The 25,322-nt window shown below is 36.5% G+C and overlaps 1 protein-coding gene across 1 annotated transcript in view; it reads right to left on the bottom strand.

The window, feature by feature from the left end:
- lamc3 (laminin, gamma 3) overlaps positions 1-25,322 on the bottom strand; it is a 70,552-nt gene that overhangs the window by 30,395 nt on the left and 14,835 nt on the right. Inside the window, exons 3-10 of the mRNA XM_026211936.1 lie at positions 18,918-19,048; positions 17,931-18,097; positions 13,229-13,417; positions 12,465-12,582; positions 10,839-10,937; positions 10,263-10,399; positions 9,547-9,663; positions 446-644 (exon numbers count right to left, since the gene is read on the bottom strand). Of these exons, the coding sequence (XP_026067721.1) occupies positions 446-644; positions 9,547-9,663; positions 10,263-10,399; positions 10,839-10,937; positions 12,465-12,582; positions 13,229-13,417; positions 17,931-18,097; positions 18,918-19,048 (1,157 nt within the window). The remainder of the gene's footprint in view (positions 1-445; positions 645-9,546; positions 9,664-10,262; positions 10,400-10,838; positions 10,938-12,464; positions 12,583-13,228; positions 13,418-17,930; positions 18,098-18,917; positions 19,049-25,322) is intronic.

Here is a 25,322-nt window from a genome sequence, read left to right as displayed (position 1 = left end):
TTTGTTTGTCTTTTTTCCCATGTAGTAGGTAAAGGACAAGAGCGGCAAATGCAGGTCTATGCAAAACAATACCAAACAACAAACTTTTTGATAAACTTAATTTTCAATGAAGTTCCAGACTGCATCAGTAAGAACTTTGTCCTTTGTTTACTTCATTTTATGGTGGATTCATTTACAAACAAGGCACAATTTTGAAACTAAAAGATGTGTCGACTATATTGGATGCGTCAGTAATGTTGAACCACACAAGTGTGAGTAACTGTTTTTATTAAGTGATCACTGTTGCTTTGTCTATTGTGTGTTAACCAAGCCGTTTAAGTTTAAAATGTTCAAGCCAAATCTGATCTTTGAATCCTTTTTACCCATGTGCCTTATTTCGCAATTTATTCACTATCTGCCCACATGTTAGCAAACAGTCGGAAATGATATGCTCACTCACACACACCTGAGAGTGAAAGTGTTGATGGGCGTCTTCTCCAATGAGGAATAAGTCTCCTGTTGTGAGTACACATCAGCAGTAACTGATATTCCAGAGCCCTCCAGCATCACGGTCACACTTCTGGGCAAGAGTTCTTCCAGCTCAGCCGTAAATGACACACTAAGGGTTCGTCCGTAACTTAGCAACCTGTTCCCCAGATATTTATCTGCAATATAAAGATAAAACATTTAACAATTACCCTGCACATTTCAATTTCTATGACCATGGTGTGTTTAAGCAAACATGAGTGTAACATCTATCTGATAGCAACAGCTAGGCTGTAAATTGAGTTAAGTGGCTTGCTCAAGGGCAGTGCAGAATTTTCTGGAACACAAACTCACAACCTGCAGATTACCAGCACATTACACCAGCCACTGAGCTGCAACGGCCAGATTACCAAAGATAAACAATGGCACAATGAAGAGTGTGTGACTGTGAAAGATAACAACTGTAAAAATATAATAGGCAGCCAAAATGTTCAGTTCACAGAAAGAAAGTGGATTTTTCTGCTTTGGAGAAAAAAGACGGTTGTATCTCTCTGATCTTATTGTGTTTGTACATCTCTATATGCAAGAGGGTGTAAGAGGACGAACATAATTGCCACTCATATCTTTCCAGCCTCATTAAAGTGCTTTAACAAGACTTCAAAGAACCCCATGCTGAGCTTCCACAAAAATTAACATGCACGGACACACACACATACATATATACTGTATATATATATATATATATGCTCATAAACTCATCTCGATTGAATAAGTCTGTAAAATAGAAAAGGCCAGAGTGGATGTTAAGTAGCTGGTACATTTTAAATAGCATCAGCAGTCAAGCTTGCCATTAGCTCTACTATATTCCTTTTGTAGCAGTAGAATTTTAAATACCAGTAGAGAATGCAGAAGCATACTGAGACGTTTTCTAAATTCAATATTACAGGACTGCTGTTCTTGTACTGTATTTAATATTTAAAAACACTTACACTGAAATGTAAGTTTTTGTCAGTTTGTGTAACTCATGTATGGATTATTGCCTCCAGGGGCGTCAAGTCGAGATGCCTGCAGCCTGCAACAAGGCACTGCAAATGTAAATGTGATATAGCAACCAGCGAGCCAGCACTTAAAAAAATGGTTAAAATAAACAATCAATTTAAAAATAAAATGCTAACACCCATCCCAAGGGGTGTGTGTGTGTATACCTTATTCATGCTACATTGTGGGGACCAATATCCCCACAAGGATAGTAAAACCTGAAATTTTTGACATTTAAAAAAATATCAAAAATAGTAAATGATGTTTATCTGAAAGTGTAACAATGCAAACAAGTTTTCTGTAAGGGGTAGGTTTAGGGTTAGGAGGTATAAAAATAGTTTGGTCAGTTTAAATGTAATAGAAGTCTTTGGAAAGTCCCCACAATTCACAGAAACAAACGTGTGTGTGTATGTGTGTGTGAGAGAGTTTTATTTATTATGATGTTTATGATGGCGCGCCTCCAAGCAGCTGGTGCCCCAGGGTCTCGCAGGACCATAATTCCTTGGGGCCACTGTATCTGTAGGCATTAATTCTTTACTCCTCGCAGAAGTTAATACTTGCTTCAGTCAAAGAACATTTTCCAGAGATGAGTTACACATCTTGGGACATAAAGCGATAGTAATACCTGTAAAAAAAATTGTATAGAATAGGATGGAGAGGGTAAGCCAAGGGAAAGACAGACTTAAAATTTTTTGCCCAGGCACTAGAATGGCCAGTGGTTACAGTAGAATTGTTTTATTGTTTTGGGACTTTGGGAGAAACACTCACACCTGCTGGCGGTGATTAGATAGAGGTTAGGGATAGAGGTTCAGTAATGTCAACCCTTCCTTTTCTTTCCCTCTCCATACTTTTGTCTTAAAGGAAAACGCCGTTGTTTTTCCATATTCCACTATGTTCTTTCTTCAACAGACGAGTTGATACATACCTCTCCTGTCTCAGTGCGTGTACTCAATCACTGTAGCGAGCAGCGTCACTATACTAGTGTTTAGCTTATCACCATTCATTCTTCAGGATCCAAACAGGGATGAATTTAGAAGTCACCACTTTCATGTTTTCCCAATTTAAAGACTGTTACATGAGTAGTTACATGAGTAAGTATGGTAACACAAGATAAAATGTGGCGATTTTCTAAGCAGATAAAAAATTATAACTCTAATGTAAGGCGGAAGAGCACTTCACAGCACTTCGACCTCGGCGCAGTGATATCATCATAGAGAGTTTTCAGGAGTGATGATATTACTGCGCCAAGGTCGAAGTGAAGTCAACCTCATACATTATAATCATCATTTTTATCCGCTTAGGAAATTGCAACCTTTTATTTTGTGTCACCATACTTATTCATGTAACTACTCATGTAACCGTCTTTAAACAAGGAAAACATGGAAGTGTTTGGTAGCTTTTAAATTCTACCCTGTTTGGATCCTAAGGAATGAATGGTACTAAGCTAAATGCTAGCATTGTGGCGCCCCGCACTACATCGATTGAGTGCACACACTGAGAAGGGAGAGGTACGTATCAACTTGAGGGAAGAACATAGTGGAATATGGAAAAAACGCTGGAGTTTTCCTTTAAGGGCCATTGACACATCTTGGCTTTATAAGAAAAAAAAAACAAAGAAAAAAAAAAAACAATAACAATAAATTACATTCTGTGGATCCTTAAACATTGGTTACCCATTTAGGATCTGTAATTTAATGTGTGAAATAACAGAAAATATTAAAAGGTTCCAAAGTTTCAATCAATACACACATTCAAGTAATTTACTTGTCTAATTGTGATGCAGTAATGGAATATGTGGCGACTCATAATTCTTTGCATACTGTCACAAGTCAACACAGAAATCAAAGCAAAATTATTGTTCTTCCTGTTATCTAAAGCACTGGCAGCTCTGTGGGGTCAGATTTCTCATTGGACAATTTATTGGCACCCCTAGGAGTTTCTTGTTCCCATCATCTCTTCACCATTGAACGGAACCCTGAAATACATGCACGGCGCCGCATGCATCTCCTGAAACAAAGAGCTATACAACAGTCTAAGCCCCGACTACCTGAAAGCTTGTTAGATACTTAGCAGGAGTGTGTTTTCTTCTCCGCCCCCCTGCCGTTCCACATGCAGAGACAAGCATGAGTCAACTTCAACAAAAGGAGGCTAAAATGTTCTGTACCTGTAGGATTCCTGTTGTTTTCAGGTCTGTCGAAACGCTAAAAGCTCCGCTATGAGCTTGTTCACAAACTCCAGCACCAATAGAAATGCTAAGGCAATTTTTCACTTGAAAAAAAAAAAAAAAAAAACTAGTGTGTGTTGTTTTCAGGGTTTGTACAGAAACTATATAATGTAAAACCAGGACTTTCAAGGACTTTTCAAGCATTACTTTTTTTTCGTTTTCAATGACTAAAATCAGAGATATCAATATTGCTATTATCTTTCAAATTCTAATAAATAAACTAATAAAACAAGCACATGCAAAGCATGCAGTGGCTGTGGCAACTTGAAAAGATACTATGGCAAAGTTATCGTTTTCCTTATTCAAAGTGATTTTTTTAATGAATATATGATTGACCTGAAGAGTAACAGGTTCATCATACACTTGGAAAATTAGGAGCTATAACACATAAGGGATGTGACAATACACTCAGCTCACAAGATGAGACAAAATACAGATACCTGGTTCACTAGATAGAGACAATATTTTAATACTATTTTTAAAAAAATTTCAGTGACAAAATATTTGTCTTTTAATCACAAAAAACAAAACAATGAAGTTGTATTTTGAAACATATAACTAATCTAGAGCCGTAACTAATGATTATCTTGGTAATCAATAGCACTGAAAGTGAAAGTCCAACCCTCCCTGCAAATGCCGTCCAAAGCCACGCCCCCTGAATGCATTTATGCTCACATACCAGAATACCAGAGACAACATTACTACAATAGGCTACATCAGTGGTTCCCAATTCCAGTCCATGTTCCAAAGTGAAGTAAACCCCTGCCCAGGGAGTAGGGAGCAATGAACACGGTGTAGGGATCATATCGATTGGAACACAGTTCATTCACGTAGCTCGAGTTGATCATCTGTATCGGGTGTGTTAACTAAGCGAGACATGCAAAATATGTGCCCGAGAAAATCCAAGTAATCACATGGCTTTATTGAATATCACTGTTAAAATATGTATTATGCCTACATATAATATAAACATGACCTCTTTAAGTACATTATGTATAACAAATACCTGCAGAGGGCGCCAATGGCCTGGCCATGCTTCACTTTACAGCATGATCCAACAACTTTTAAATCCATGTCATTTTAAAGGTGCAATGTGTAATATTTACAATGATCAGTTTACATAACTATGTTTTCAGAGGTGTATACAGACCTTTCTTAATGAACCATAATGTTTTTATTACCTTTTTGATTGAGCAATTTCTATCTATATACACTGCGGGTCCCCTTGCATGGAAGTCGCCACCATGTTTCTACAGTAGCCCTAAACGGACAAACTGCTCTACAGAGCGTGTTTCGTCACTTAGTTTTTTTCAAATAAAACACTGACACAATGATGAAGAAGTACATTAACATTCACAATACCATCGATTTATCGAATAATTAAGTCAATATTATTCCTTAATTTACCTTTGTGAAGAAATGTCATTACTCTCTGCTGTCTTTACCGACGACATCTTTACCTGTGTCGGCCACTTTAGCTTCTCTAAAGGGAGGGGTGAGCGGGGAACTGAGCCTCACCGCTAGATGCTGCTAAAATTTACACACTGCACCTTTAATATTTCATTCAACATTCAAACTTAGAGGGAGGGTTTGAACTTTTATTTTGAAATCGCGATGTACAACAAATCACATAGGCTTAATAGAAATATGTTGATTTATTCTCCTGTGTTTGTATAGTTTAATAAATCATTTACGTTATAAATCTAGTGAGATAACACACACTGTTTTCCCAGATGAACGTTAAGCATCCCAATCTCACAGCATATGCAGATGAAGAGTTTGTGGACCGAGCTGCTGAGATGGATATGCGCTCCAAAGCTTGTAAATGATAACAGTGCAACAAAGTGCATCAGACACCCGAAACCCGAAATTCTCTGGAGAAAACTCGACAATCTGAGTAAGGTGAAACAACTGAAGCTAGAAATGAGAAAATATAATATAAAAGTAATGTTAGCAGTTCAAAAGAATACAATATCCCCCATAGCATTCAGCACTTCCTGTTTAACTCCCATCTCTTCAAGATCAAATTTGATTAAATGGAGGTGTTAACCCTGTCTCAGACAAACAAATTAATCGTCACCAAGACGACAAAGCCTCTTGACATTTAGGGAGCCGCCATCAAACTTAACAATCAATCCGGGCTTTAACTTTTCCCTGACTCAATTAAACCCACTGAGCCTCAATTACATTTCCTCAGCTTCACACAAACAATCCCTCTGAGGGGATGGATTGAGCATCTGGGTCGTTTTTATAAGGAGAGTCCTGCTGAAATGCATTTTCTACATCTTTAAGAAAGGGCAGCATGTGATGAAACAACCTCTAAAGTAACGGAAATTAAACTATTTATTTTTATCATTCAGCATTTGAACAGTTGCAATAAAAATCAGACCAGGTAGATGACATATTGATTGTGATACGAATGAAAACAAAGCTGTGAGTTCAGTCCATTCAACACTATGCAGATGGATAGTTGAAAATTCTGTCATCATTTACTAACCCTCATTTGGATCCAAAATGAATGAATGCCTTTTTTCTTCTTTGGAACACTAAAGAAGATATTGCCAAACAGTTTTGATTTCCATGGGTATGGTAAAGCAACAACAACAGCACTGAAGCATTTTTCAAAATAACTTAATGTTCCACAGAAGAAAGTAAGTAATCGCTTTCAAATAGCACGATTGTAATTTTTTGAGCGGACCATCCATTTAAATTCATGCCTAAGTGTCATAACCTTCGTAATTTCATATAAATAAAATTATGCTACAAAATATACATTTATTTTTAATGCATCATTTTAATAATAATTAAATATTTATGATTTAATATATATTTACTCTGTACATAATTAAACTAATACAAATAAATGAAATACAAAAATGTAAATATATATTTAAATATTAAAACTATATATAATTTTTTTTTATATACCGGTATATGAATTCTAATCATCTAACATGTTGAATGTCAAAAGATGTATTTTCAATGCCTTATTACCTGCATGATTACAGCTATCAACATCACAGCATACAGTATACATACTGTACTTACAGTGTACTTCTCTCTCTTACAGCCTCATTTTTGTTTGGATCACATAACATACTGTATAAAGTCAATTTTGATTAAGGGAATGTGATTAAAATGATAGTTCACCCCAAAATTAAAATCCTGTCATTAATATCTCACCCTCATGTCGTTCCAAACCCATAAAACCTTTGTCCATCTTCTGTGATCTAATCCAAAACATCTTTTTTTTTTTTTTTTCGAAGATGAACAAAAGTCTTATGGGTTTGGAGCGACATGAGCGCAAGTAATTCATGACGGAATTTTCATTTTAAGGTGAACTAACCCTTTAAAGATTAAGTCGAGTAATTAATGACAGAAATGTCATTTTGGGGTGGACTACCCCTTTGAGGATAAATAACCTGCTAAAAGGGTTTCTGTATTTCCTAAAGCTCTATTAAAGGGATAGTTCCCCAAAAATTAAATTACTCTCATGTTGTTTTTTTTGTCCATAAAATGGAAGTCAATGGTCACCAAACTGTTTAGTTACCAACATTCTTCAAAATATCTTCATGTTACACAGAAGTCAGTCATTCAGCTTTGGATCAACATAGTGTGAATAAATGATGACAGAATTTTGATTTTTAGGTGAACTATCCATTTAAGTTACACAGTGAAGATTCTCTAGCTGTAACACAGAAGAGAGGCAGATCAGTCATTGAGGGGGACACAGGTTTATAACTCAGGTATTTATTCAGTATTTACCTCATTGCATCCACAGTGAGGTGTGCTTGCACTTTTTCCCGTTGTCATCCCACGCCACCCACTGCACTAAAAAACCCAGCAGCAGCATCAGTGCGGCATATATCAGACCTTTTAACAGAGGAGTCTGACCTTATTGCTGCAGTTCGATAGATATTTTTGCATTTTACAATCAGTGCAATCTTACATACGGGAGGAGAAGTTGGGTTGGATATCACGATTAAACCCCAGCTTTAAACATCAATCTCAGTGATTAAAGGATTGAGCCTAATCTGTGCCACTTGTCTCAGTTGATCACATTTGATACGTTTCACCAGCGAGTTCTGATTGCCAGGGAGATTTATGCCAGGCATATGGTTAGCTGTCAGGGTGCACTGGCCAAGTTGTTCATGGACACAATGTGGTACCTGGACGCATCTCTCCGAGTAAGGGAGACGTTTAGATCTCCCTCTAACACCCATCCCTCTCTAACTCTAATCTCACAGCGACCTCAGTTCCTCTCCATCTGTGTTTGTGACTCCGAGACAGCTTGCGACCAGCTTTTGGGAGGTGTGTACGTGTGTTTATGTGAGCATGTGTGTGTGACATGTTGTTTTCTCCTCAAAGCTATGATGAATGTTCCACTCTGTCCTCTCACCATGGAGCAGATGTACCTCTGGGGAGATCACACACACATACACACAGTCTGGCTCAGTCAGCCAGCTAAACTTTTGGCTTGGCTGCTTGGCTATGGTATCTTGTCTCACCCCTCTGTTGACATGGCAGCCTCAGCAGTGTCAAACGCCCAAAGCTGTGCCCAGCTAGATGAGCTATTCAAGTGAAGAAACATTTGCACACAAACACACACTCATAGCATCTATTAAACTCCTTCCAATAATCAAGACAGACTTAATAAGGAAAACGTTCCTCCTTCACATCGAAATTTCCTGAGACCGCTGGTGTGTAAAAAGCATTTAATATCCAAATAAAGTGCACACCGCAAATCAGAGAGTGACGTTCATGAAAAGGATAATCTAAAAAGTCCTTGGGTGTTGTTCCAGTTGTCAGGGTGGCTGTACTCTAAAACAAATGCACGTGAATGACGAGATGAGAGTGAGTGGGAAAACAGAGAGAGCAAATAAGATTGTTAAACACATTGAAGGAGCAATAGATCTCGGCGCATTTTAGACGCGCGGCCATAATGACATAAACAAGCTCTTTGCCGCAGCGATAAGAGAAACGGCACCAAGTGCTGCAAAGAGCTGCAAAAGGGGCAACGCTGCATCTCTGTGGCCAGTCGATGGTGGGAAAACAAAGAGGAATGAGACTAAACACGCAAATTAGGACCTTGTGGATACACATGAAACCTTACTATTCAATTTAGGGCTAGGTTAGGTTCAATTTATACTGCAAAAAAAGCCACATTTGTGTATTTTAAGAGTATTCGGTACTATAACGTTGTACGTTGCTAACATTGTATTTGTCTATGTGCCACTCGTAATCCATCTAAAAACTATGCGAGACATTAAGAAGAGCTGTTAACAGGATTTCTCCCAGAGTGAGCAGCCAAGTTGGTCTGGCTAAGTGTCTCTCCGTGGCGGTAAATTGCTGTGTAGACCAGAGTAAATCCCCTCAGCCTGTCCCCTACACTCAAGGGACCTGGACTAAAACTAGCCTCTGGACTGGCCTGTACAGCTGGTTCATCTTCAAAGGCTGCTCTATAAAATACTATTTATGGCCAAGCATGCTTATTCTAGCCCATTGTTTATCATCTGTTTGTTTGTTTGCATAAAAAAGAAAGCTTTGAATAAATTACACTAGCACACACAGTCAAGCTATGGTAGGTTTAGCTTAGTCCAGTCCCTCTGAAAAGAACAGGCTTGATGTCAATATATGTCAATACATTTTACAGGTTTAGTTTTGAGACATTTTCTGTGTTCTAAAATTTTGTAATATACTATATAAGAATTGTGACAGAGACTATAAATCTAGTTACTAGTCTAGAATAGTTTGAAAGTAGGACAACATCTTCAGAAACAACACATGTTCTAAAAGGGAGTGTATATTTGTTGTCCTACCAGGTGCTTTGTAGAAGCCATTCTCCTCTCTGTAGGGCAACAGATAGACTTCTCCCTCCTTCCAGATGAGGGACTGTTCATGCCCTCTGGTGAACACACCCTTCCAGCCATCTGGATCTGAACACAGAGTACACACAACAAAGTCTGAGATTATCGGTGAAGGTGCTTCCATTGTGATTTTATTGTTTAATACAGAAATGTTCTTAACAAATTGAATCAGCATAATACAATATTAAACTGAAAATGTTAAAACCAGAATGTGTATGCATTCGGTTTGTCTCTCTTTTGCTTTACACTAAAACAAATGTTTGTGCAAAGCCTGCTGGTCATGTTCAGCAAAATACTTTTAGATGTATCTTGGATCTAGTATCTAGGACGTCTATACAAAGAGTCACATGATCAATGTCACAAGTTTGATCATTCAGTTTGAACGATCTAAAAAAAGTTCTAATTCATTTGGCACCATAGATTTTTTCTCTTATTAAAAAATGAAAAAGAACAAAACCTGAAATCTGAATTTAATTTTTTTTTTAATGTGTTCTCAGTTCTCTTGGACCCCACTATATATCTCGACTATTACCTGGAAAATAATACCAAAAGTGCTGATAAAGTGAGTGAGGAAAGAAGTGTCTGATTGCAGTAGGAGGCGGGTATTGAGAACACTGATATTCAGAATGTAAATCATGTCAAAACAGTGTAAATGTTTGATAAATCACCTTCTAGGAAGTCTGAAGTAATATTAATTGCCATGTACTGATTGGAGGACGAACAGGCGAGGGAGTGTCCAAAGCAAAAGCATTTTTTACAGCCATCTGGGTTTTCCAGTTGGAGGTTGAAAGAGCCTGGTTTACACCTATAATGCACATAAAGCAGACATATACTACACTGTTTTGTTTAAGTTTCCCCACATTTATCAAAACAATTTATGTAAAGATCTGAAAAATGTGGTGCTTATTTGAGTTTGCAGTGCAAATGAGCATTTCTCCATTGATTTATTTTAACTGGAGTTATTTGTGTGTGTGTTTATGATGTGACCTAATAGGAAGCTCATTAAAGGAATAGTTCACACAAAAATGATAATTCTGTTTGAAACACAGAAAAACTGTTTAGTTATTCAGTGTCTTCAAAATACCTTCTGTGTACAGCGGAAGAAACAAACTCATACAGGTTTGGACCAACATGAGGGTAAGTAAATGAGAATTACAATTTTTGGATGAACTAACTGTGTAAGTAATAAAGTAAATCTATAAGTAATTAGCGTTGATATGCAAGGGTGAGAAGCAGTAGTTCACCTGTTGCAGGACTGACCCTCCACATTAGTCTTGCAATGGCAGTGTCCGTCTTCGCTTGAACATACTCCTACACTGCCCCTGTTTTCACACTCACACAACCTGTTTAAACACACACACACACACAGATGAGAGAGCCACATCTCAGTTGGTTGACGGCCTCAGGTCAGAGCTGCTCTGTTGGGTGTAAACTTTTTTTTTTTAATCTCACTATGATCTGCTAGATGGCCTGAAAGCATGGTTTTACCTGGCTCGCCATTACCCATAATTCTCCTATCTGACAAGTAACCTCCCTCCTCTCGTTTCTCTCCCATTTCATCTTTTTTCTTTCACGTTTCGCTCCAGTGAACCAAATAATTTGCACCCGAAAACAGTGACCCACATGGGCCACATGAAAGTGTAGTGGTGTATAAAATTTTAGTTTGTCGTTTGTCTTTCTCCTGTGTTTTCTTCTGCATAACACCATTATTTGCGTCACTGAATAAGCAAAATATGCAAAATGCAGATCTTCTCATGTGGATATAATCACACAGCTCAATACTGAAATGTTTTTTTCTTCTTCAAACAATTAAAATAACAGATGCAAAATTAAGTAACAGTACAACTGTAACATACTCTAAAACAATACATTTAATATAAATAATAAATTAAACATCACAGACAACCATTACTTTCCTCTGCCGCCACCTAAAATTTCAACATTAACAACATTTATTTCAAATGACAGATATTTCAGTCTGCCTGACACTTTTATATTTTATATCATATGATAGAGGAGGACAGTGTCCTAATCTACATTGGTATTATTGAGCTGTTTTATTTGTTGGTATTATTGGACTGCTTTATAGGTTGTATTTTATTTCAGGACTGCCCACCTTGGGTGGATATGGAACCAGCTGCCATCAAATCTGGCCTGCCTCTAAATTTGTTTATATTAATCAGAATTAAAAGATCTTACAAAAAACAACAACAACAACAAATGGAAATGTGCTGATAGAAGACTGAAGTAATACTGTATATTAATGTAAAACACTGGGAAGTTATTCCTTCCTTTGATTTTGTTTTGTTCCTGTTCTCTCTGTTACATGGAAATTTAAACGCACAAATGTATAGTTAAAATGTAATTTTTTTTCAGTGTCAATAAATATATTTATAATGTTGTAAATTAACTATTTCCTCATACTTTTACAAACAAGCACTATGATATCACAATGTTTTTATATATTTTTCTTTTGATATGATATAGTACAAGATTTAGACAGAATCTTTCCTCTAGTAGAAGACATGTTTTCCTGTGTGTGCTGGTTCTATATCGTGTCAAGGTTGTTCTCCCTTATTGAATCTTTCACAGTCTGCAATGGTGTACTGTCTTTTTAAGGCTAGATGTGGCTTAAAAAGTCTCCAAATAGTTAATATAAGTGTTTTATTTGTGGTTTACTTCAATTAACTTTAATTTGTTTCACAGTATTGTTTGGTTGCAAAGGTTAGTATGAAGTATATTGGCTTAATTCTGCTTGACATCAGTTTTCAAATGTACTTGTCAGATATTTCGGCAGAATTCTGCATGCACGAATCAAATGTTTATCTCGTTAGATGAATTCTTGGTAAGGATATTCTTGCTCTCATTACCTGCATCCACCAGGGCCGAGAGAGTGGAAACCTGACTTGCAGATGTCACACTTCACACCAGACACACCTGGCAAGCACACACACACTCCCTCTGCATCACACTGCAAACTCACAGAGCCTGGAGAGAGACAGAGAGAGCGAGAAGACAGGCTTTGACAGACATTCATAGCCTTTAGGTTTTTTAATGAGTACATGGATAGTTTCAGCTGCATTAAAGAATCATTTCCTTATCTAAAAATTCAGTCAGTAAAGGTTAATAAATGCTAATTTGAACATATCTTATACACACATTTTTGTCACCTGAAGCAAAATCAGATATTTCAGATACAAGACGAACAAGATTAGCGTGTATTAAACAGCAAACAAATAATTTAAAAAGTGCATGATTTTTTTCCCCTGGCATTCTGGGAATTTAAATCCATTAATAATGCAATATCCGAATGCAAATTAAAATGTAAATATTAAACCAATAGGCAGAATATTTAATATATTTTAAATATACTTTTTCCATCACCTGTAGTCTTGTTAGTATTTCCTATAATAAAAAGAAAAACCATGTTTGAATTTGAGTGTGTGAGAGACTTTTTTTTTTGTTGCTGTATAGTCACTTCAGAGCTGTATATTTGTATGCATATATGTTCATTTGCATTTTGAGTTTATGAGATTCAAGACCGATTACATGGGTTGATAGAAGATAGTAGTGAAGGTGTAAATGAGTGTGACTGATGCACAATTGGTTTGTTGAGTATGTAAGGATATCTCACCCATTGCATTACAGTTACAGTTCTGGCAGGTCCGCTGCGGTAAGGATCTAAAGAAGTTCTCTTTGCATCTCTCACAGTGAGGGCCAGCTGTGTTTTCCCTGCAGCCAACACAGCGCCCCCCACTTCCTGTGCTTCGGTACTGCTCTGCATCAAACACACATTCATCAGCAAGACCACTGCAGTTACACCCTGAGAAACAAGAGAAAGATGTGGAGGAACGTATAAGGATGGAACGAGAAGAAAAACAAGAAGAAAAACAAATAAAACTGATTAAAAATAGCAGTTGTTGTTAAAGCTTCTCTTCTAAAGCTTTCGGTCAAATTCACATAAGTGTGTTCAGTTTCAGTAGGCTTTAAATCACACACACTGCCTAATAAGCTCCCCCGCCACAGGCCCCTAGTTCTCAACATATCATCGAACCAGAACGCACAATGTCAGCTTTTTATGCATGCCGCTACCTAGGGGGGCATTGTGGGACATTACTCGTTTTATTACAGCTCCGTCAGTCTATTGACTCTGCAATAACCATCACATTATCACTTTCTAATGGGACACAGTTTCTCGAGCTGCCACTGAAAAAAGGAATGCATGCTATTACAATAAAGGAAATCTGCTGAGGAAAGGGAGAAATGCGTATTTAAATGAATTCAATCTCAATTTCTTTTACATTAAAATACTTTCCTAATGAGCACAGACAAATATAAGTAAACAAAATTTTCAAAGATTTCTCTAAAACAAACTAGCATTTTAAAAGGATTCTAGCATTCTAAATAATACTTTTATTCATCAAAGATGCCTTCAGTGACAGTAAAGACTGTTACATTGTAATGCTGTTCTTAATATTCAAACAATTCTGAAAACAAATTTTACCACGGTTTCCACAAAAATATTAAATATGCAGAAAACAACTGTTTTTATTGTGATAATAAGTATTTCTTGATGAGCAAATAAGCATATTAAAATATCATGTGACACCAAAGACTAAGTAATGGCTGCTTGAGAATTCATAGGAATATATTACATTTTAAAACGAACTAAAATAGAATTTTTTTATTTTATATATAATTCTTTTTTTACTTTGACTTTTTTTAAACCCTTCTTTCAAAACTGCACCAAAGCTTTTGAATGGTAGTGTACAATATGTGGCTCTCTGGAGATACTGAAACAGCTTTCTGGCCAGAAACAGCAACATAAGGATTGCTTACAGTACATGCCCATCTTAATTTCAGATGGAATAAAATATACAAATTTGAAAATATATAAAAGTCATGTGAATGCTTTAGTCTGACTGAAATAAGACCTTTTTGGGGGGGGGGGGGGGGGGGCAAAACTAGATAATAGATTGAAACTAGGGGGGGCAAAACTAGATAATGTGATTGAAGCTTGGTTTCATCAAACATAAACGTTATTATAAATGTTACAGTGGCTTTGGCATTGATTGCATACTTCCAAGCACAGCAATGACTTGCAACAATTTAAATACAAAAAATGTAAATTATGTAAACTATGTAAATACAAAAATGGTGTGAACCTGGGGCAGGATTATATGTTTGTTGAACAATGACAAACGGGCAGAGTTCAGGAAACCTGTTTGAAAACCTCTGAAATCATTATTTTTGCAATTCTGTTCAGTGCCACTAGTGACAGATAGAGAGAGCAAGAGAGATAAATGCATATTACTGTGAAACTACTGTGTTCAAAGTCATCAAAACAGACTGAAGAAAATGGAAACAAAATTAGGAGCAATTGGTAGTATTTTCTAATTATGGATGGTTTTACAATGTTTTAGTAAATATGAACATTTAAGTGTAGACATAATACATTTCTAGGTAGTCCTAATTAAATCAAATTTTTAGTCATGCAAAGTAGAGCACTGCAATTTAACAAAGAAATTCCACTGCATATATAAATAAAGCCATGGTATCAAACAGCAACAAACCGTACGAGAACATTCTTGAGAAGCAAAACAAGGGTTTTGTGCTGTTTGCAAGCTAGATTTTCATCTTTTTTTCTTATACTTTCAGATTGGAGGGTAAAAAAGACATCCTATGTCCATCTGTTTGAAGAATTACAAGAGAGACATATGGTGGAAGCTTTCGGAATTTGCCATGCAAATGATAAACTTGGCAGAGTCTGTGACGAAAAACTTTGCGAAGCAACCATGCACAGACTTCATCAACGGTTGACTCCACCTCCTCACCAGCAGATAGTCCTGCTTTTGCAACCAGAAACTTGTTTATTCATTAAATCCACTTTGATGAGAAGGAACAACAATTACCAACAGAAACCCATCTGTTGACCACTGAAACAGAGAGTTAATTAAAGCAACGTGGAGCTTAGTGGAATACAGAATGAAAATAATTAACATGGCTTTTTTCGCCTTATGGGTTTGTCAGAATAGCCAATTACAGCACCCCCCTAAAGTATTTAGCAGAGATGCATGACAGCACACACGCACACAACACATTACACGAACAAAACTTTCTTAGTTATTGTGCTAAAAGGCTAAATGGTGTAGTTTCATTGAATTACTAAATGATGTGAACATTCTTTTTTGTAAGATTGTGCTGTAAATACAGTGCAGATAAAGTGAGCGAAAGATATCCAAGATATTGCTATGATAATACTGATGATAGCGGTAACTTCATACGGAGATGACATTGTACTGTATAACATGCAAAGTTAACTTCTTTTGATTTTATAAAACTTCTTTTAAGGTAAATGGTTACACGAAATTGACCTACAGTACATTTTAGATAGAGAATGTGCCACACTTTCATTATTTGTTTTAATTAAATCAGTTCAGTTAAACTGAGTAAATCAAGCCAATTCAATCACACCCAATGAATTGCAAGAGGCAACAAATTAACTTTTTAAACAACTTCATTTGAAATTTAATTTGAGAAAGTAAAACTCTGCAGTCTCCAACAGAATTCATGTTTAATGAAGTTTGAAGCAATAGATATATAATGCAGATGTGGAGACTCATAGAAGCTAAATTAATTTCCATTTCTCTGGTACTCCAAACAATGCACAGATGTTCAGATGGGCCCTCAGCTAAAACTTCAGTTTCTGCTGACTGATTTAAATTTACATGTTACTTCAAAACATAGAAAACGGATTAAAGATAATTTATTACTATAACTAGTAAAATGAAAAGCACTGTTAAATTAATCATGCAATGTAAAATGCAGATCTTGTGAAATGTGCCTGTGTATCCAGCATGATTGTGTGTTCTCTGTGTGATGGTCAGCTCGTTTTAATTGAATGCTTTAAACTTTAAATATGATAACTATAACTTTAATAATTTTTTGTTTAATCAGTAATAAAATAACTTGAAATTTTAAAAAACGTAATATCTTTTAGCACCAAATATCGATAACTGTATCGATAAGATAAGTATCGGTATTGGTATGCAGTATATGTATTGGTATCAATAAAAGGTAAATGATACCCATCCACTGATCTTTAATATAGAACTGGATTGCTCATGACGTCATGAAAGTGAAGCCGCCGCGTCGCCATATTGGTAATCCCTAGTGTGCGTAAACGTTTTATTGAATTAATAGGAAATTGTATGATTTTAATGAAAAAACATCACTACCTAACAAGTCAGCGTTTATCAATTTTAAGTATTTCTGTACATTATTACAATGCAAACACCTATGCAAAGCATGTAAACGGGAATTTCCCCTACTTAAAGCTACGTTCATTACAATAGCGAACATCATGAACACGATAAACATCAGACTGACACAACCTCAACATATAAAACAAACGGCAAAGTGCTCATTCTGAAATTTGAATTTATTCAAAGAAATAGCTGACTAATGTTATACAGCAAGGATTTGAAGACATAAAGCTTAATTTCTAAGATAGTATATTAAGCTTTTAATTTCATTAAAGAGCAATATTAACAACATAATTGTATTATTCAGTGTAATATATTCAAATCCATTTCCGATACTAATACGTTTATGTTTAATAATTCCTGAAAAATCATGTTCATAATGAAATAGGCTATATTTTGTGTTGGATCAGTTACCTTTGTTGTCAGTGCGCAGCAGACACACCCACCTAAATTATTTGAATATATCGCTTATACTGCCACAAAAGACCGTAAACACTGCAGATAACATCTGAAGTAAAGATTGACTGATTTGCTTCAAATCTGGTGATTTCAGGTCAGCGGTTTGAATGTAACTCAGTGGTGCTCTCTGCTGGTAGGGATTAGTAAGATGGCGGATAGAACACTTCCGGTGGCTTCACTGTCTGTTGGCAGTTTAGAACGCGATGAACGATCCAGTTATGTATATAGATAAGTGTACCCATCCCTACTGGACACATACGTCCACAGAACTGCCCTGTAGAGGAAGTCGGACCAGTTATTTGTTTGTTACAGTACTTATTAGAAGGGTCTTCCTGCAAACAAGCAGACCCTCAGCAGTTGTATAGTGGATTCTATCAATACATCTTATGGGTCCTCTGATCTCCCCTCTCCATTGGGGGTCAGGGCTCATTCCACTAGAAGTATGGCATAAACAAGGCCTTCTTGTCCTGTGTTTCAATGCACAACATTTGTGACGCCGTGTAATGGTCCAGCCGTTTTATAGCCTTGACCTTCATGCCACTCCTGGCTCCTCAGTTCTCTCAGGTTGAGGGTGAATCTACTTAAACAGATAAAGAATCAGGCCATACTTACTCACACACTGGTTGGCTGAATCGGCAGTGGCCCGTGCCCATGGCCGGTCCTGGTAGAAAGGGGCACAATGCTGACAGTCAACCCCTGCGGTGTTGTGCTCACAAGCACACACCAAACGTCCCTCTTCATTGGAGAAACAGTCACTGGCATGGCCATTACACTTGCACCTGCAAAACAGTTGAGAGAACATTAGCATACTTCTAAGGCTCATTGTCTCTGTGGACATTCATAAAAAATTTCCTTTACCTAAAAAAAAACTCAGGATGTGACATACTGGGACGGGAGGAACAAATGAGCCAGATGGTTGAATTTAAAACCAAATTACACCAAAATACAAAGCAAATTACGATATGCTACAGGGGCATTAAAAGTAAATATGAACTGGAAGAGTTGATCAGAACTGTCAGATATATTAAGTAGAAACGCATTCTGAGCACAGAGTAGATACTGCATTTATTATTATTGCCATAAGTTTGGCAGGAAATTAGATTAGCAAGTGATGTATATTTTTACCAACTTTGCCTGATAACTACTGTAGCATTAGCAAATTTGTGCAGTTTATTGTTAAACCAAATAATCAGAGAAAAGATAAAAAGACGCTTTTGATATGTGAGCTGCTGGCAAAAAAAAAAAAAAAAAAAAAATTCAGACATGAACAAACTCAAACACAGACACAAACAATATACAGATGGTGACAAACACAAATAGGCAAACACTGTCTCTTCCACATCCTGTTTATATTCCAAATACACTGATGAGGTAGAATGTAGATCACATGGCTGGCAAAACTCTCTCTCTCTCTTACTAAAGCCCAGTCCCCCTTGATATTAGAGCTCTTTCTCTTTCTAATTGTTCTATTCAGCACTCCGTCTATTGCCATTTTCCTTCATTTGCTTGCTTACCCTTTTCTCTTCATCAGTATATATCTGCCAACACAACATCAATGACAGCTAAAAGACACATCTACATAGCTATGTTTTTATTTACCTGCCTCCCACGGAAAAATCAGATACAGCATAAAAATATGAACGAAGCACTTTGGGATCTTTGAAGAACTCATCTCCAAAAGTGTTCAGTCTGTCCAAAGAGATGAGGATATCAGTAGCTGTCACCCAGTCCTAGAAAGAGAGAGGGGAATTTAATTATTATTATTTTCTTATTAAACTCAAAAACATGAACTACTATGACTAAAGTAACCTGAGGTTAAGTAGGAAAAATTATTTAAAATGCAGGTTTCATCTTTTTGCAGTGCACTCTGATAAATTGTGAACGAACTTTTAAATTAAAGTCTGTTATAATTTCTGAAAATGTATGCAACTAAAATAATACATTTAAGAAACAGGGAACTGTTGCAGCTATAGGTAACGAAACTATATATAATTTAATAAACATTTGTTTAATTTAATAACCAAGATAAGATATAAGTTTGAACAAAGCGTTGACCAAAGCGTTTTCATTTCTGTGAATGTAATGTGAAACTGAAAAGTGTGCTAACAGTGTGAATGCTGTATTCCGAGGGTTCTCAACTCAGGTCTGTGAGATCCATTTTCCTGTTTAGTGCCACACCTAAACAAGCTAATCATGGTATTTGGGATTACTATAGGGTTAATATCAGGAGAGTTTAATCAAGGTTGGAGCAAAACGTGGATCTTGAGGGCCCAAGTTGAGAACCCCTGATGTAATCTGTCTTTCCATGCATAATCTATTGTGGGATTCACACATACAGTGTGAGCAGCAGGTTTTTATTTCATGCCTATATAATTGTATGTGTGAATCCCACAATAGATTGCACTTTCACTGATATTAGATCATAGCTAAAAAACTTTTGTGAATGTACTGCTTGTTTTTTGTGTGAAGTTTGCATGTTGCCCATGGGCACTTGCTCAATTGCCCACATGGTTAATCCGTCTAAAGGTCCCAATATACTTCAAACAAAGTTATTTTTCATTCTGCGTTTGAAGAAGTCTGAAAAGGCTAGGTGATGGTAAAGTGTTATCAAAAATTCTGACACCCCTGTGTGGAATGAGGAATTAACCGGTGGGTAAAAAAAAATCACACGTCAAAGAAGGCTGAGTTCCAGAACACACCAACTGACTGCGTAATCGCCTCAGACCAATGGTAGCTCAAAGGTGTTGTTTAGGAGCCAAATTAACCCCCCTAAAAAAATCTGTTTCGAACCGCCGAAACAGACTCAAAACGAAATTAGTTCGTAACTTAGTTAGTAACTACCATTACATGTTAAGAAAAACTTTTATTCAGCAAGGATGCATTAAACTGATCAAAAATAACAGTAAAGACATTTATGTAAAATGACATTAGGCATTTATGCTACAATATGTACTGAATGTTGGAAAAGATTTCTAGTTAAATTTCAGAGACTGAAAACTAGAGCACTGACTTTGCCATAACAGAAAAAAAATATTACAACTGAAAATATATTGAAACGCAAAATCGGATTTCAAATTGAAATGTGTCACAATATTACTATTAATATTATAGTTTATGTGTACTGAATGTTTAATGTGTTTAAACGGTAGTGTATTAAGACCCAGATTTTAGTGTGTAAGTGCTGTATAAATATATTACGAATTAAACAAATGGATTTTATGTAGTTAATACAATTTTATCAATGTAGTAAAGCAAATTAACATTAATATTTTATACTTATATCGTACTGCTTTAAACTAGAGGTGTAAAAAACATGATCACAACATTTTTACAATTCAGATGCCTCTGACGTGAGGGATTGGTCTGAGGTCATGGAAAACAGAGAAATGAGCAACTTTTTTCGTAATTCTTGTGTTGAAGTGAACTTCAAGGAAAACAAAACTAGCACCTCTGTGTTTTCATGTGCATGCCATCCAGACAGATGCAGAAATAATAAGATAGCTACAACAGACAACAACAGAGCTTTTTCTTTCTTTACCATATATGTGTGCAGCTGCACGTCTCGTCAAGTGTGTGTTTTGGTTTGATCATGCATTTGTGTGTTAGTGTGAAAGCAATAGAGTTTGGTCATCCTTATCAGTGTCTGGCCTGTTGACCCTTGCTCTGTCCGTGATAATGGGTTTTGAGCCCGGTGTGATGGCCTGGTGCGTGGAGGTGAGTGCACAAATCTTTCATTCTGGGGCAACAAGATAAAAGAAGGAGCAGAGTTGGCCAGCATGTCCCTGCAAGCACATCCAAGCCTCCTCTCGGAGGGACGGTAAGTCCATTCCTATTCAGAGCAGTTCAGTAAACAAAAGAGAGAAACAAATAACCACTCCATGTCTCTTTGTCTCTCTAACGATGCTCCTCTGACTCTGCTTCTGTTTTTGTAATATATGTCGCTCTGTTCTTCTGCTTCCACCTCTCTCCGTGTACATGTACAATATTCTTTATCCCCCCCCCCCCCGGCGTCTCTGTCTTTTGTCTTCCCCATCCACAGCTCTACAGTTTTTTTATGCCTAGTTTCCTTTTTCAACTCTCTCTCTACTCTGTCTCTCCTGTTTTTGTTTTCACAATACTTGTGCATCATGTAAAAAAAGACTTATTTTGGGGGAGAAACAATGTGCCATAAATCATAAACAATAACAGCCCCAGCACTAAAGAGTGAGAGGGAACTAGAGAGAGAGAGAGAGAAATACAAGTTGTGTTCTACAACCTAATGAGCTGCCTCTGTAGACAGTATTTTAAGGCATCGCAGTCACACTCACGATGTGTAATCTGTGCCAAAGAGTAGGCAACTTAATCATGCTGCCTTCTAATATATCTTCTTTTAGCTGAATTATTGGAGGCACTGCATTTAGCCTTCACAATGGTTGATTCAAAACAGCAAATTTGGCCAAAAAGCGACTAGTTTGCAGGTATGAATTAATGACAGAAAGTTCATTTTGGGGTGAAGCAACCCTTTAAAGTAAAGAGTTATTTAAGAGTTGTTATTCAGCACTATTTTTTTTTTTCTCTGAAATTCTGAAAAAAGCAGTATAGTGGTTTCCTCAAAAATATTTAGCAACACATCTGTTTTCAACTGGGTTAAGAAATGTTCTTTGAGTGACAAACCAGCATATTAGAATGAATTCTGAAAGGATCATGTGACACTTCAGCTTTGCCATCACAGGAATAAACTACATTGTTTTAATTTCTACATTCTAAATCAATGTTACATTTGTCTTCATTTTTAATAATATTTCACAATATTACAATGACCTCAAACGTTTGAATATGTGGATTCTATGCAAAGGTAGAGCAAAAAAAATAAGAGCAAAGGTTATTTGGTTTGCTCTGACCCTGTACTAATGAACTATACTGTGGCGGGCTCTATTTATACACTGATCCTCAATGTCAGGATTTTTAAAAATAAGAATGCAAAGATTAATTTAAGCACAGGTGTCATAAAGGTACTCAACTGACATTTAGATTCATTTAACTTGTTGATGTTGCAGAAGTTATAGTTCACATCTCTGACATTAGTAATAATATATAGCAAGTCATTTATTTATTAACCCGACAACATTAAGCAGCATTTAAAATGAGCAATAGTATAACCTTTTTTATTTAAATGACAATGCTTATCTTGCTGTCAGTACATGTGACACTAGCCTTATTTAAGCTGAGAATCAGTTCACTTAACATAGCGCTAGTTACCAAAGATGGGCTGCCTGGTATGATTCAACAGAAAAGCAAAGAAGTTTATCTGCTTCAGTCAGGATCGTGTAAGCAACTGTTCTGTCATCTCACCACATTTGTGCCATGATTAATCATGTTGCCACTTCACAACTCAGCATACTGGCTCAAACCCCATGTCCCTAACCCCTATGCCATGAAAGAATGTCCCCATGGGTTAGTATTAAAAGTACGTTTGATTTCAAAAGCCATGAGGAGACTTTGAAGGGGTTGCTAAACCATAATTACATAAATGGCACCACACTATGCCTACAAAGCAAGTTCATTTAAAAAAAAAGCGAGAAACTGATTAAGAAATAAACAACTTCTTATAGAACAAGCGTTCAAATTTCCATTAAAAGAGCTCAGAGGGATAGGATACTAGTACTTTCTGGCAATGACATTCAAAGTCAATGCAGATCATAAAGAAAATAAATAAATAAATTGTCTGCTATTTCTTCTTGATTAATGCCAGCTGAACTATGCCTAATTGTCTAGAGCAAGTTGCTCTTTGAGATATTTACATGACAGGATGCATGGACGTAATCTTTGAAAGGTTAAGATCCTTTACTGGTGGTTCTTTGTGCAAACCGCAGCAAGCACTTAATTAGTCTTCATTTGCTTCTTCTGGTTTTGGCTGATGAGTTCCTAAAAACTGCTGACTAAGTACAAAACGTTTAAGTGAAAATTGAGAAATACTCTCAGTTCTCAATCTTCTCTGTTTTAATTTCTCTTTCTTCTTTGAAGAGTTTAGAGGAGTAATACTTTCTGCTTTTTGTACAGCGCTTCTGTGAATTATTCACCCCTGCCTCCTAGACATTTGCCTCTCAATAGCGTTTCCTGTTTTCACATCATGCATTTTTTCCATGGCTCTGCCATCTTCCTTTCCTCCCCTCTTACGTGGGTCACAGCTAGGAGGGCCTTTATGATTAGAATGCATCAGGAAGAGCTGAGCTTGTCCCTCATTTCAAACTGAATAACTTTGTTTTTTTATTTTTTTTATTTGATTGCTTAAGTTCACTGTGTGTTCCTCGTTTTATGCGCTCTATCTCTCATTCTCATTCAAACCTGGCGTTCCAATTTAACACCCAGCTCTCCAGCCTCAACCGAGAGAGAGAGAGAGAGACAGAGAGAGCACGCTAGCCGATTTAATGGATGACTGAACAAATTAAATTTGAATTCATAGGACAACTTTCATCTTCAGCACAGATTTTGTTGGTGGGGGAAAAATATAATAATGCCTTTCAGACTGAAAAGAAGAAAAAAAAAACCCATACAAATATCCCCTTTGAAGTAATTCATTACTTTGCAAGAAACTATCAAGCATTAGGTTACAAGGTGAGTGTTTTTTATTCTAGCCAATTTGTGTAGTAATGATGAAAAAAGGAAAGCTCGAATATATTAACAGATCAAGATCTGACTCCTCCCCCATGGAGAAGTAATTCCACTTTAGTAGAAAAATAAACAATTGAATTAGTGACTAGTGACAGAAGAGCAATGAATTAAACAGAACTATGAGGGTAATCTAATACAGATAAGATAATTAGAAGCTAATCTGATAATTGGGTGGGCTAGGCTGATTTAACCCCCCCCTCCCCCTCCCCCTCCCCCAGAGAATAAACAATGGTTTATTAGGTGTTTTTAATCTACTTATTTTATCTTATCTTCTTAAAATTGTTTATCTATAGACAGACAGACAGAAAGTCAGAGAGATGTTTAAATATTTTAAATGAAGCCTCTTATGTTCACTGTTAAGCAAAAATACAGTAATATGTTAAATATAACAGAAAAACATTGGAGATCCAAACTTTGGAACAGTAGTGCATAAAAATAAACATCAAAGTGCCCTAAATTAAAAACATAAAGAATATCACAGAACACTTGTATTTAAAGAATTAAAACAGCCTTCTACAGCCTTCATGAAAAAAAGGTTTAGAATAGCAGACACGACTGTATAGAGAATACTGCAGTTGATTTGAGTGCTATTCTTTTCCTCTTTGAGCTTTCTCTCAAATTATTCTCAGAATGGAAATACAACCCAGGGGGCCTCTCGTATCTGTCATCTGATTTGAAGTTCAAACTTCCTTCCTTTTCTCCTCTTTTTTTTCTTCTGAGAGGTTTAAGAGTGGAAAAGGGTGTCTGTTAAGTTCTGTCTACAGAAAGCTCTGTAGGAGACACTCTGGGATTAAATGCTAATATTAAAGGCAGGATGCTGTCTGCTGCCGTTAAAGCTGATGAAATATGGATGGTTTCACAGAAGAGACAAGAAGGACTGACCATGTGTCAGTCTGTGCCTCTTTTTTGTGCTTTACTCATGAAAATTTGTGAAGAACATTTAGATTTGCAACCTGTGCTGTCAATCAATTTAACAAGATAGTGTCATTAATCTGCGGTTCATTTCATAGCTTTTTTTTTTTAAAGTATTTAATACATTTACATATTTAGATCATTTTTAACCCTCAAATTCCCATTGTAGCACAATAAAACTAACCTAAACCCTAACCTACATACACTGCCGGTTTATACTAGTTTTACAAATGAGGATGCCCCAAAGTTTTGTCAGATTTGTCTCACTTTTGGGTACAGATTTATCCCAAAAATATGGTTAAGTAGGTAACTCTTCTGCTTGCTTGCTTCTACACTGCTCCAATTTACTCTTGAAACTTGGCATAGCGGTATGTGTTGGTTCTTGCATGATAAAGCATTTGTGATGTTCATTTGTAAGTCATTTTAGATAAAAGCTTCTGC

The sequence above is a fragment of the Carassius auratus genome, chromosome 30, assembly GCF_003368295.1.
Source record: "Carassius auratus strain Wakin chromosome 30, ASM336829v1, whole genome shotgun sequence".
Classification (NCBI taxonomy): Eukaryota; Metazoa; Chordata; class Actinopteri; order Cypriniformes; family Cyprinidae; genus Carassius; species Carassius auratus.
The sequence above is the reverse complement of the archived record's forward strand: the minus strand, read 5'-3'. Positions and strand labels throughout refer to the sequence as shown.